Here is a 14,656-nt window from a genome sequence, read left to right as displayed (position 1 = left end):
AAAAAAAACAAAAAAAAAACCAACAACAAAAAATAGAATGTTATTCTAAAAGTACAGTCAAACACACACGCAGTGAAATCTGTGGGACACGAAAATCTCTAAGTTACTTACAAATTTTGCTATGTGCAAGATTTCAATATAAAGAAAATACATGTACACATATAAGTAAAAAATTTGGGACTGGAAATATGTTTGCAATGTGTGTGTTTTGCTGTATGTAGGCCTATGTCTGACTATGTATGTGCAGGTCTGCTTTGTGCGTGTTCGTTATGTGCAAGCTAGGCTGTAATTGTGAAGCTACAGCTGAACAGAGCTCGACATTGAGTAGAAGACAGGCTGTCCCCGTCGTTTTACGCAAGAAAAATTCTGAAATTTTGCAAACTGAGCCCAAAAATGTGAAATTATGCGATTCTGTTAATTTTAACAAAGAATGATAAAGGAAAATAATAAGAAATTATGAAAAAAATGATCAAATTTTGCGAAATTCTGCGGGGTGCATAAACCACGGGGACAGGACAGGCAGAGAGAAAAGTCAAACACCTATGGCAAATGAATACTGCCGCAGGAAACTGTGTATCTGTGGTCTAGATATCTAGATGTGAATTCGTTGGGCAAAAGATCGTCTTGACATCTCTCCAGCATAGCGTGACCTCAATGCTTTCTCGTCCTACCTCCATTTTTAATAACAATGAAAACAGTTCACAACAAAGAGTGAACTTAACCCTATCCGTGCGTCGTGTTTTACTATCGTTTCCATACAATGTGGGGAACTCTGAGCCACCACTTTCCAAAGAGGAAATTTACTCGATAAGCCGATCCGTACGCTTTGCATAGCAGTCTGGCAAATGATTTTTTGAGAAATACTAAAAGTTTCAAAGAGATCTTCGCACTAGAAGTATTCTAAAATGTGAAGAATACAACCCCGGGGGTACTAAATGACCCCAGGACGTACGGATAGGGTAAAGAAGAAGTCACATTTTCAATGTTTAAAAAAATGGAGACAGGACAAGCAAGCAGTGCATGAGGTCGTGATAGGTTGTATTTCTACATCAGCATAGTGGCAGGGACATGTACTAATAGAGTCAGCCAGCTGTTTAGATGTAGTCAATCCAAAAATTGACATTTTAATTTTTGCTGTTTCTTCGTCTGTGGTAGTGGGTTGCATGTGCTTGAAAAATAATTGTCAAAATCTGAATTCTAATTGTTAATAACAATAATAATGAAGATAATTTCTATAGCGCCCACTCCCGTGTAAACGCAGCTCTAGGCGCTTTACATAAATGCATGTACGAACAATATTCATGCACGCGACACACACACACACACACACACACACACACACACAAACACACACACACACACACAAACCCACACACTCATATACACACAAACATACACACATATACACACACACACACACACAAACACACGCATACACACTCATGAACACATAACACGCACACATGTGCACACACATGTATGCCAAACACACACACACACACACAAACACACACACACACACACACACTCACACAAACACACACACACACGCACACACGCACACACATCTACTTGCTTATCACACGCACACGCTTACACATCGTCACGAAATGAGCTTAAAATAATATATACACTGCAATTCACAAAATACATAAATGGATACATAGACATTTACATAACTTTGTATTGAACATGAATCTACTAACATAAAAAGGATGTCATTAAATATGTCTTTAAAGATTTTTAAAAATTTAGACTCAGATGTTGAAAACAGCCAGAAAAGGTACACACGGCGTATGTAGGCCTACAATTCTTCAAGGAATAAAACACGTTTTTCTCGTTAATGAAAAGTGTTTCTTTCTGGACTTAGATCAGTTGAACAGCTAGAAGCTGATATAATAAAATATATGATGCATTTTGTGTCAATAAAAAATTTAGACTCAGATGTTGAAAAAAGCAAGAAAAGGTACATACAGTGTATGAACAATTCTTCAAGGAATAAAACGTTTTTTTCTCTTAAATTAATGAAAACAATTTCTTTCTGGACTTAGATCAGTTGAGCAGCAAGCAGCTGATATAACAAAATATATGATGCATTTTGTGTCTGCGTGTACTACGCTATGGCGTGAATCGATGACACGTAACCACAAAGTGAGCTGAGAAGTGACAGAAGAGAGTGGTTTCCTGAGGCGTCTTTCCCAAACACTCCAGGAAAACCACAGCTCAAGAGCCCTCCCTATCCGTCAACGCGAGCAGGAAGGGCATCTTTAAGTTTGACAATTTCTTAAACACTAATTATATATCTGGACAATTTCCTCCCACAGTCTTGATATTCCTCCACAGTTCAGTGTAGAGACTTCTGTGTGGCGCAGACAGCTTAGTTTTAGTTTTAGTAAGAGTTTTACGGCACTTGCAACACTATAAGGTCATATGTGAGGTACGCTGACAAAATGAGTTACTTCTCACAGTCCACAAATAAAGAGATTGGCCAAAAATCGACACTAGGGTCAGATTTGTAGATTTTCATTAGATGCCATATTTTCAGTCTAAAATACTTATGAATTTTTTTCATACTTTTAAACATTGTAAAAACTTCACATATAAGCATGATGTATCTATTTCTATTGAGCTCAAATCCAAGACGTAACGTATTTTGTCAGCACGCTTCACATATAAGTGCCGAAGAATAGAGGTGTTACAAGAGAGTAACAAACACAAAAAAAGAAGGAGAAGAGATCAGGACGATAGATGTTTCATAGGAAAGAAGAAGCAAACCACACCAGAGCAGCCGCCAACCCCCAACACAGAGAGCTTTCACTGCTTTATGCACCACAGAATGAATCAGTTCCCTGTTTCACAATGGAAGTACTCTCATGGACCTGTCCAGTATGCAATGACGTTGTGGCCCAGGACAGGTAATCATCATCATCCAGTGCCAGATCTGCAACAGTCATCGGTGATCATGGTTCTCCATTCATTCCTTTGCTCGGATGCTCTCAAAAAAGCTACGTTTTCCTGTTACCCATTTGTTTAGGTTCCGTAAGTATGTTGCACTGGGCCTACCCCTGCCTCGCTTATCCTCAATTTTGCCAGTGAGAGCTATAATAATGTTCAAGACCCTTATGTCTATTTATGTGTCCCAAAAACTGCATTTGTTGTTTCCTGATTGTTTTTAACATTGAGTGTCCCACGTGGGCTTCATCAAGCACTACCTCATTTGATTTCTTTTCCTTCCACGATACTCTTAGCAGTCTCCTAAGAAACCACATTTCTGTTGCTTCTATTTTATTTTCGCTGTCTTTAGTGACTGTCCAGCATTCTTCTGAATAAGTATGAAATCTATTACAGGTAATAATGGAAGTATAAACACAGGTGGAATAAGTGCTGCTCACAATTTTTTTTAGCACACAAAACAATAAAGCAAATGTAAGCTTGAAAAATGATAATGGAACTCATCATTGTGCAAAGTTTAAATTTTTTTTAAGAAGAAGCTGTGGCAACAAACTCAACAGCAACCTAGAACTTGGTTGGAAAATTTCTCCCTCATGTCGGCTACGGAGAACATTTCATGTGAAAATAGGAAACAAATTACCAGGAGTAAAGTTTTAATTTGGGATTACAACTGTGAACTGTTAGACTAGATTGTATCTAATGGCTAGATTATTGAACTACATCGCAAGTATGAAAGCAGAAAATTATCAAAAGTAGAAACTGGATAGGCATACTCTAAAAGACGGTGGGTTTTTTTCTTGAGCTCAAACAATGGAATAAACCGGCGCAGAGGGCAAAGATTGTTAATAATTGTTTCTTTGCACTCGCTACCTTTGGGAAGATTAGTCTCCGAGCTGTAGTAAAATGATGGTTATAAAAATATTACAAAATAACACATGACAGACAGACATCATTTTGCTGGAGACGATGAAAGCTACCACAAAATGAAGAAACAGAGTATGGATAAATGATAATAGGAAACTTTCTCCGTTGAACCAGTTTCAAAGACGATTTACCAAAAGGTTATACAATGAAGGTAAAATACAACAGGAGAGAATTGAGAGGAGGTTAGGACATTGTTTGTTTTAGAACATACAAACAGTAAAAGTTAAAAGAAAAGTTATTCCCGCATCCGATCCAGACATTGGAGATTGCCTTGTTAGAGAGACAACTTCCTGGGCCTTCGGCATATTGTGGTAGGGTGGCCAGTTCCTTTCCACGCCGCCTTTACTTCCCCAACTCGAAGTCAGGTACCCATTACTGCTGGGTGGGCAGGAGGGGGTGAAAAAATCAGAGTCCGAACCGAGGCTCGAACCCGAACTTTCCGCTTCGGAGACGAGCGCACTAACCGCTCCGCCAGCGCACCCTCATACAAACAGTAGCAGAAGTAAATCAATAACCGACAGGACTCTACAAATACAAGTCGTTTTGCCAGAGAGGTTGGGAATTTTAAAAAACAACAAAAAAACAACATCAAAATGTTCCATAGAAAAGTTTGAGCACATCTGCAACAAAAAAATGGAAAGATAGAGCAAGGGTGGGGTAGTAGCTGGAAGCATGAACAGAACATGTAGAAATGTATTATCGTCCTGAGATTGGGCTGATGCTGTAGAAAAAAGTTCTCGATTTCCGTTAAGTAAGACAATAAATATTACGTTGATACGCCACTGGAAGAAACTGACAATAAATACAGGAAAAGAGACAGAATCAGACACTGTTTTAGAGTCTCTCATAGAACAATACTTTTCAGAGTTGATTACACTGTAGCTAACACAATCAGTTCAGTCTTTAACTCTTTATCTCCGGCAAGTCGCTCCCAGCGGTTTGCGGTCGGAACCACTGTGCCAGTGAGCCATTTAATTACTTTACGGCAATCGCAGAAAATGGGTTTCTTTTACCAGAAGAAGTTTATTCATTAGAAGAAGTACTATCATAATAGGTCAGGTTCGCTAATTTTGATTTAATGACCAATTTAGTGACGTTTTCGTCATTTTTAGATTTAGTACCAAAAAAGAGCCCCGACGTAGTGGGTTTACCCCCCCCCCTCCCCTCAGGAGATAAAGAGTTAATATAATAAAGCCTTTCCATCAGAAGCATGTTTTTTCCTGAACCCCTGGGTTACAAATGTTAAGAATACAACGACAGGTGTGGTTACCTTCTTTCTATCCCCAATATATTTCAGGGGTAGTCAATGAGACGCTCGATAGACAAACACGACGCTTGTGAAACCATCGTGCAACTGGTTTTTATTTAATGGGCAGACTTTTTTCTTGAGCCCAAAGTTGGTTGCCTAGGAGCAGTGAAGCACTTTTTTAACCCTATCCATACGCCTGGGGTCATTTTGTACCCTCAAGGTTGTGTTTTATACATTTTAGAATCCTTCTAGTACGAAGATCTCTTGGAAGTACTAGAAGTATTCTAAAATGTGAAAAATACAACCCCGGTGGTACAAAATGACCCCAGGGCGTACAGATAGGGTTAAATGTGTTCAGTTTAAGTAGACTCCACAACATATTCTATTGCGTATTTAAAGACCACAAAACATCACTTTTTAAATAGTAAAATTTTACAAGCATTTGGAATGTTGCATAACTCAGTGCCCGCTAACAAATTGAGGGGGCTCTCGTGGCCTAGAGGTTAAGGTGTTGGCCTCTCACTCAAAAGGTCCCGGGTTCGAATCCGGGAAGCGACCGAAAAATGTTCTCTAAATTTGTCTCCTTTCATCTCATTTCCTGCTCTCTAGCAATGTTCTGTCGTCTGCTTTCGTCTCCACTTTCTGCCCTCACCCCGTCACCTCCTTTGCCCCTTCCTATGGGCTCCTGATTCTTTCTGCAGCCTTTCTACTGCTACTCCTTCACTTCTTCTTACTGCAGTCTTTCAGCCACACCCCTGATCTTCTGGTAGGAAAGATCTGCACCTAGCCTTCTCGGAAAAGGGCGAAAAATCTCGGAGGGCCCGTGTGCAAGTTGCGCACGTTAAAGAACCCTTGGTGGTCTAAAATCGATAAGAGTAGGCTTCGGCCGCCACCCGAGCAAAATTCAAAATTTCCTACCAACTGAAAATATTAGGTGTGTCCCGCGCGCTCATATGACCTATGCAGTTGCAAGCACCGTAAAACACTCTATTATAAAAAAAAAAAAGAACAAATTGAAGTTTTGTTAAAGCTACATCGAGAGAAAAAGTCTAGGGATATACAACACATAGAATGCTGTAGAGAAATCATTTCAAGAGACCTGGAAGATTAAGAACAAAATAAAATAAACGTTACTGGAGACGAAGCAACAAGGACCACACCCAATCAGTACAAATTAAATGAAGTAATGTCAACAGATGTTACTCTTTGAGAGACCTATAAAAATAACTGGAGTAATTAAAGAACTTAAATGAGACAACATGAATAAGAAAATGTGGGTCAGCGTAACAATAATAAAAATGGTTAACGAAATATTTAAAAAGAATTGAATTAAAGAAAGAAAATGACATATGGCAGAAAAAAAATGGTAGCCATACTTACATCCCCATCCACTGACGACTTTAATAAGATAGACATAATTTAAGAAATAATAATCTATCACTTTAAAAACACATTTCTTGAAAAGGATTTATTTGATGTCTATTGCAAAACTTGAATTTTAATGGTATGTGTGAACAGCAGTCAATGTGCACATAATTTCATAAGTGCTATTAGGTTACGAAATACATGCATAAAATATTACAACAAATTTTTATATAACAATTTCACAAACACAAATTACTGGTCATCCCAGTGCAGTAAGCATCGTTCATTGTTATGAGCTGGGGTTAAAATGTTGAGCTCAGAAACACAAAGCAGTAGTCACTCTCTTTTAAAAAAAAAAAGCTGCTGCAGCATTTTCTTTTCATTTTCGCAATGAAACAATGGATTGAATGACTTACTCTTCTTCATAATTCTGTAACTGCTGTGGGTACTTGGCCACTTTCTTTTACATTGAAAACCTTTCTGGCAACCCGGCTGGTGGGAGGGGGGGGGGGAGGTTGGTCGAGAGTTTTGCACCAGAAACGCGGGTCTCGAGAAAGGGAGGCTCACGTGAGCTTCGAGACACAGTCAGTCACTCATGGTCAGTCACGAGAGAAGGAGGCTCGAGAGAAGGAGGCTCGGGAGAAGAACGCTCGAGAGAAGGACGCTCGAGAGAAGGACGCTCGAGAGAAGGGCGCTCGAGAGAGCATATAGCCACAGAGGCTGCCACTAACAGTTTAGTCGTGAGGCAAGGGACAGAGTCAAGTCACAATAAGGAGAATCTACATACACCTGTTTGTGAATAAAGTTCAACCTAAAGGTACTCTAGTTCATTCAAACCTTCGTCAGAGTATTTGTGTTGACGGAGTTCGTATTAATTTTCATTAAGTCATTCGTCGGAATACATGTATTGACAGTGTTCCACCATAGTAATCTCAAAGTTGAAAAGAAGTTCCCACAAAGAATTCCACCAAACTGCATCACTTTGAGCAAAAACAAATAGAAGATGTGATTTCTATTTTAATGTTGCATCTACGACTTACCAACTGTCTTCTCTACGTCTTTTGACCTTTAGAGAAGGAGAGCTACAAGTTGTACTTCTGCAGCCTTTCTACCTCTACTCCGTGGCTCCTTCTTACTGCTGTCTATCAGCCACACCCCTGATCTTCTGGTAGGGAAGATCTACACTAGCCTTCTCGGACAAGGGCGAAAAATCTTGGAGGGCCTGTGTGCAAGTTGCGAGCGTTAAAGATCCCTTGGTGGTCTAAAATCAATAAGAGTAGGCTATGGCCACCATCCGGGCAAAATTCAAAATTTCCTACCAACTGAAAAGGTTCAATGTGTCCCGCGCGCTCATATGCTTGTGCAGTTGCGAGCGCCATAAAACACATACCAAAAAAAAAAAAAACCTTACCGGAGGAATCATCGGCTTGTTGAAGGCGTAATGGCTTTGTATCTTCTTGGAGCTACCAGCTGATGAGAGCTCGCGTCTGCTGCTCTGGGCGCTGTACTCTTGCTCCAACATCAACTCTCTCGCCTTGCTGCCTGCCCGTCTTTTCTTCTTCAGCTTTGAGTCACTCAAGGTAAACATCTCTTTGCTGCAAAATGTAGAACAAGTTCAAACGTTCTATGATATACTGTCATAGCAAAGTAGGAACTTAAAGTCACTTAACTCTATGAGCCCCATCAGATGCTGGTAGCGTCCGGCGGTGATAACCCGGTTCCCCATCGGATGCTGGGAGCATCCAGTACTAGTGACAACTGTTTCGTTTTATTTAGTGCTAGTTTTTGCTTGTTTTTCGGAACTATTCCCGAACCAAGTTTTTTAGTAATGACTAAGCCTTTGTTTCCGCTATTTAGAAGTTGGAGGCAGCTTTTGGGGTTATAATGAGACATAGCGCACCAGGTTTAGGTGACTGTAGAAAAAACTCTGGGAAACGGTGAAAAAAACTCAGGGCTTAAAGAGTTAAGGTAAACATCTCTTTACTGGAACAAGTTCAAACGTTCTATTATATGCTGCCACAGCAAAGCAGGAACTTAAAGTCTCTTTACGAAAAATCTCTTTGCTGGAAAATGCAGAACAAGTTAATAATAATAGACAGCAATTTGCGTCACGACGTGGTGGAATCAGGCTCTCGTCAATTTTTGGTCATGTAGAGTTATTGGTATCACCTTAAAGCTTGTTCCCTTGTCTTCATTTGGATGAGAAAAAAAATCCATTTATCTTGAATACAAGTCGAGATATTTGCGAATGAAGGAGGTGGGGGTCACCTGGTTTCAGAGGTAAAATCAATGAGAAAATGGCCGCCAAAGATTAGTTATTTCCTTGGCTTAAGAGTCTGTGATAACAGAAAATTTACATTTTTGCGCCTTAAATCAACATTTTTCAGTAAAATCAACAAAGAAAGTTACAAGAGAGTAACAAACATAAAAAAGAAGGAGGGAAGATAAGTTTTAGGAAGTGTTTTACGGCACTTGCAACACAATAAGGTCATATAAGTGCCAAAGACTAGAGGTGTTACAAGAGAGTAACAAACATAAAAAAGGAGGAAAGATAAAGACGATAGTTGTTTGATAGGAAAGAAGGAGCAAACCACACCAGAGCACCCGCCAACCACCCACACAGTAGGAGTAAACCATCCTTCACCAACTATTGAAACTGAGAGTGACTTTATTTTGTAAATGTTCACCTAACTAAATTTTTACAAGTTCAGAATTTTATCCCATTGTCTTTCATGCTTTTTACCTTCAGAAAATAGTAACGTAAAAAAAACAACAACCCAAGAACTAAAAACCTCCCCCCCAAAAAACATCACAATCAAACATAAGAGGTGGGTGGTTGGCGGGTGCTCTGGCGTGGTTAGCTTCTTCTTTCCTATCAAACATCTATCGTCCTTATCTCCCCTCCTTCTTTTTCGTGTTTGTTACTCTCTTGTAACACTTCTAATCTTCGGAACTTATATGACCTTATTGTGTTGCAAGTGCCGTAAAACACTTACTAGAACTTTAAAAAAAACATAAGAGACCACGGCTCACCTGTACATGAAATGATTGGACTGCATCCGTTCCCACTTGATGATAGCACCGTTGTGGTCGCCGCTGAAGATCAAAATGGGCACCTTGGAAGCTGAAGTAGAATGGCAGAGGAAAAGAATCCTTACATTATGGAAGTGTCTATGTACTCCCCGATTGGGGTCTACGTAGTCATGGTGTCTAGGTGGACCCCAAAATGTTGGATTGTGATTGGCTCGCTGAGCGAGCGGTAGTTTACATTGGTTACAACAAAGATACTACACCCTACGGTAGGCTGTACTATCTTTGCTTACAATGCAAGGCTACTGGTCATCTCGGGCTGTGTGTCGATCTAGTGTTACTATAATTTATTTATTTTAGCCCAGAGAGAGAGTATAATTTAATGAATAAACGAATCTAGATCTAGAATCTAGATCTAATCTAGATGTCGAGATCTAGATCTAGATCTAGATACGTTTATTCATTAAATACTCTCTCTTTCTCTCTCTCTCTCTATCTCTCCCTCTCTCTCTCTCTCTCTCTCTCTCTCTCTCTCTCTCTCTCTCTCTCTCTCTTGGTTAAATTTAATTAATTATAGTAACACAAGATAGACATACTACCCGAGATGATCAGTAAGTAGGCCTAGCAGCCTTGCATTGTAACCAATGTAAACTACCGCTCGCTCAGCGTGCCAATCACAATCCAACATTTTTGGGGTCCACCTAGACACCATGACTACGTAGACCCCAATCGGGGAGTACGTAGACACTTCCTTACATTATTGTAAAAACTCTGAAACACTAAAATTTACACATTGGTGTGGTTTGGTTTTTCTTAAATAGAAAGCTTTCCTTTCACTCAGTTGAGTACAGTTATTATTTAATAAATAAAAAATAAATTAATAAATAAACAAATAAAATTTAAAAATAACACTTTTTATTTGTCACGAAAGGGCACTTTGTTTTACAATGGCAAACAGACATTTACATTACATACATAAATACATAATTATGAATACATACAAACATAAATACAAGCAGAAATACACACATGAATACACAATATTACACAAATACACAACAGTTTACAACCATGCCACTGTCGGCTGCCACTGTGCAGCGCCCTGTATTTTGAGCTAGGGTTAAGCTACTCACTTAGCCACTGCCAGACATACCTCAGTAAATTTCCCTCTGTTAGTGATTAGGAAATAGACGCACTGTCAACTGCACAAAGGTAGTTTCTTCTTGAAAAAGTACCTATTATTTAAAGTGTGTATTTTAACCTTATCCATACGTCGTGTTTTACTATCGTATCCATACGACGTGGGGAACTCTGTGCCACAACTTTCAAAGTCAAAGAGGAAATTTATTCCCTATTCCGATCTGTATGCTTTGCATAGCAGTCTGTCAAAATGATTTTTTTGAGAAATACTGAAAGTTTCAAAGAGATCTTTGTACTAGAAGTATTCTAAAATTTGTAGAACACAACCCCAGGGGAACAAAAGGTACGGATCGGATTAACAAGTAAATTTCCTCTTTGGAAGGTGGGGCACAGAGTTCCCCACGTCGTATGGATACGATAGCAAAACACGACGTATGGAAAGGGTTAAAATACACACTTTAAATAGGTACTTTTTCAAGAGGATTCAATCTGTGTGCAGTTGACAATGCATCCATGTCCACGACAGAGTTCCCCACGTGGTATGGATGCGATAGTAAAATACGACGTACCGATAGGGTTAAGCGGTGGCACAGAGTTCCCCACGTCGTAGGGATGCGATAGTAAAATACGACGTACGGATAGGGTTAAAGACTCTGATGCTTACTGCAGGAAAAGAGTCAGTTACCACATCCCTTTCTTCAAAATGGGAACATTTTACACGCATCCTAGCAAGGGTACTTACTGTAACACAAACTCTCCATGGGAGATTTACACGTGAGTGTTGTGACACAGCCAGAGGAGTTGTACTTCCAAACGATGAGGTGTCGCCGGCTTGAGGACGCTGCGGGAGAAACATTGACAGATTCAGAGGGTGATACAACTGTAGATCGACTTGTGGAGAGTTTAGTGAGTGACTAGAGAGTATGACGCGGAATCCCCAAGGAAAACGTAAGAAAAGAAGACCAAAGATGACATGGAGGCGAGAGGTACAAGCGGAAATGGAAAAGGTGGGGACATCATGGAAACAGCTAGAAAAGGATGTACAGGACAGGCTTCGCTGGGGAAATGTTGTTGATGGCCTGTGCTCCACTGGGAGTTAAAAAGGGCAAGAGAGAGAAAGTGTATGAGGAGATATTATGGTCACTTTTAAGCACAAGGGGACTATCCCGAAAAATGCTGTTTTGAGAAAATCGAAGGTAAAATTTTGGCACCCTTGTTCAGTTTCTTTAAAAGGCAAGGAGAGTTTTCTCTATAACCAAACAAATATACACACCAATGAAACCAAACTTCTCCTATAGGTAGGTAGGGCAATGCACACTTTTGGTGTAGGTCAAGATTTTGCTGGAAACCTCCAAAATATGGGTTAGCCTGCTTGTCCTTAAAAGCGACCATATTTAGTTTATGTTCCCCTACTGAAAAAGCAAAAATGCATCATGTCCTTTATGGATGGAAAAACAACAGCGTAACGCGGCTTGCTAATGATGTCAGCATTTTTTTTTCTTTCTTTCAAATAACCAAACACTTCGTTGTGTGAGATTAACTCTTTATCTCAGAGGGGGGTAAACCCACTACGCCAGGGCCCTTTTTTGGTGCTAAATCTAAAAATGACAAAAACGTCATTAAATGGGTCATTAAATCGAAACTAGCAAACCTATTTCAATAGTTCATCATCTAATGAATGAACTTCCGGAAAAAGAGACCTGTTTTCAGCAATTGCTGAAAAGTAGTTTGATGTCGAAGTCATCGTAAAAGAAGGTGCCCGAGCCGCTGTCAGCGACTCACCAACACAGTGGTTCCGACCGCGAGCCCCTGGGAGTGACTCACCAACACAGTGGTTCCGACTGCGAGCCCCCGGGAGTGACTCACCAACACAGTGGTTCCGACCGCGAGCCCCCGGGAGTGACTCACCAACACAGTGGTTCCGACCGCGAGCCCCCGGGAGTGACTCACCAACACAGTGGTTCCGACCGCGAGCCCCCGGGAGTGACTCACCAACACAGTGGTTCCGACCGCGAGCCCCTGGGACTGACTCACCAACACAGTGGTTCCGACCGCGAGCCCCCGGGAGTGACTCACCAACACAGTGGTTCCGACCGCGAGCCCCCGGGAGTGACTCACCAACACAGTGGTTCCGACCGCGAGCCCCCGGGACTGACTTGTTGGAGATAAGGAGTTACAAAGGTTCTGTTTGCAGTAAAGGTATTTTACAGGTACAGAATGTCAAAGTTTGTGATTTTAAACACAAAAGCAGACAGAACCATATTCATGTTCACTTTTTTTCTGAGCAGAACGGTCACTTCAGAATGAAATGCAGATCATCATGGAAAACGTTGCAGATAGAACCCACATCAAACTGTGACTCAACTCAAAATATTCTCATAAGTTCTAAAGTTCTAAAGTTCTGGATTTTAAGTCACTATAAATCATGACTAACTCAAATTTCATCAGATAATAGTAACAGACACTTGCTCCAAGCATTAAATAAGGTATCATCACCGCTTGAAAATGGTAGCACAAAATAAGCCATATGTGAGGCATCGTCATGAAATCAGGCGCTCGTCAAAATGATGAAACTGAAGAAACTGGCATTTTTCTGTCCGTTTGACAATCTTTATTGAATTTTTGCTTTTTTGACTCAATACCTTTAAGGTCCATTTAGAAACACATTTATGTGTAAATTTTACTGAAACATGTTGATTAAAGGCACAACAAATATAAATTTGCAGTTTCCAAGGACTCTCAAGCTTTGGAGGTCGCTAAACTTTGGCGGCCATTTTCTCGCTGATTTTATTTCTGAAACCAGGCGATCCTCACCACCTTCAATCACAAATATCTTGACTTCTTCTATTCGTGATAGATTAGCATTTTTTTTTCACCGAAAGCAAGATAAATGAACGAGCTTTAAAATGATACCAATAACTCCACATGCCCAAAAATTGACGAGAGCCTGATTCCACCGCGTCATGACACATATATTTTTTACCAAATGCAATACGTACCAACGACTTGATTCAATTCTGGAAAAAACTTCAATATCTGAAGATGGTACTTTTCCTCCTCTTGTGTTGCAAAAGTGCCAATAAAGTCAGAGACCTGAAATATCATTATTGAGTTCTTCACACAGCTCAAAGCTACTCAAAACAAGGTTATGGCATTTCTCAGACAAATCAAACAAAGTTGAGATGAAAGCCTATCAGTCAGACTTTTCAACTTTCGATCAAAGGATGAAGTCGTCCATTCATATCAGAATGCATAACCTTGTCTCAAGTTCTAAGAAACACCTAGGAATTAAAAGAACTTTATTCTTAATTTCATTAACCCTATCTGTACGCCCTGGGATAACTTTGTACCCCTGGGGTTGTATTCTTCACATTTTAGAATATTTCTATTGCGAAGATCTCTTTGAAACTTTCAGTATTTCTCAAAAAATCATTTTGACAAACTGCTATTCAAAGCGTACGGATTGGATTAACAAGTAAATTTCCTCTTTGGAAAGTGGAGGCACACCACACGTCGTATGGATACGATAGTAAAACACGACGTACGGATAGGGTTAAGTGGTGGCACAGAGTTCCCCACATCATATGGATACGATGTAGTAAAACACGACGAACGGATAGGGTTAAATTCACAAATCTGTTTGATCATGTAGCCCAATAGACTAATCATTCGAGCCAAAAATTAGTTTTTACATACTATGTAACACAATTCTGGATGCAGCAAAGAAAATGGGGCCTTGTCAGGCATGTATTCAGCATCTCAACAAGCAAAAGAGCAAATGGAAGTCATACAACCCAGAGAAGTCTTTTTTTTGGGGGGTAGAGGTTTTACGGCGCTCGCAACTGCGTAAGGTCATATGAGCGCCAGAAGATTAGAGGTGTTACAGGAGAGTAACAAACATGAAAAAGAAAAAGGGGAGATAAGGACGATAGATGTTCGATAGGAAAGAAGAAGCAAACCACACCAGAGCACCTGCCAACCACCCACGAATACATT

General features: G+C 40.1%; 1 protein-coding gene across 1 annotated transcript in view; it reads right to left on the bottom strand.

Moving 5' to 3' along the window:
• Positions 1 to 14,656, bottom strand: part of LOC101855522 (uncharacterized WD repeat-containing protein alr3466) — a gene marked incomplete in the record, with an annotated part of 40,630 nt that overhangs the window by 14,569 nt on the left and 11,405 nt on the right. Inside the window, 5 exon segments of the mRNA XM_035972212.1 lie at positions 6,506 to 6,523; positions 7,902 to 8,085; positions 9,524 to 9,614; positions 11,403 to 11,501; positions 13,660 to 13,753. Of these exon segments, the coding sequence (XP_035828105.1) occupies positions 6,506 to 6,523; positions 7,902 to 8,085; positions 9,524 to 9,614; positions 11,403 to 11,501; positions 13,660 to 13,753 (486 nt within the window).

Source organism: Aplysia californica, unplaced genomic scaffold (genome assembly GCF_000002075.1).
Source record: "Aplysia californica isolate F4 #8 unplaced genomic scaffold, AplCal3.0 scaffold00613, whole genome shotgun sequence".
Taxonomy (NCBI): Eukaryota; Metazoa; Mollusca; class Gastropoda; order Aplysiida; family Aplysiidae; genus Aplysia; species Aplysia californica.
Note: the sequence above shows the minus strand (reverse complement) of the source record. Positions and strands in the feature narration are given on the sequence as shown.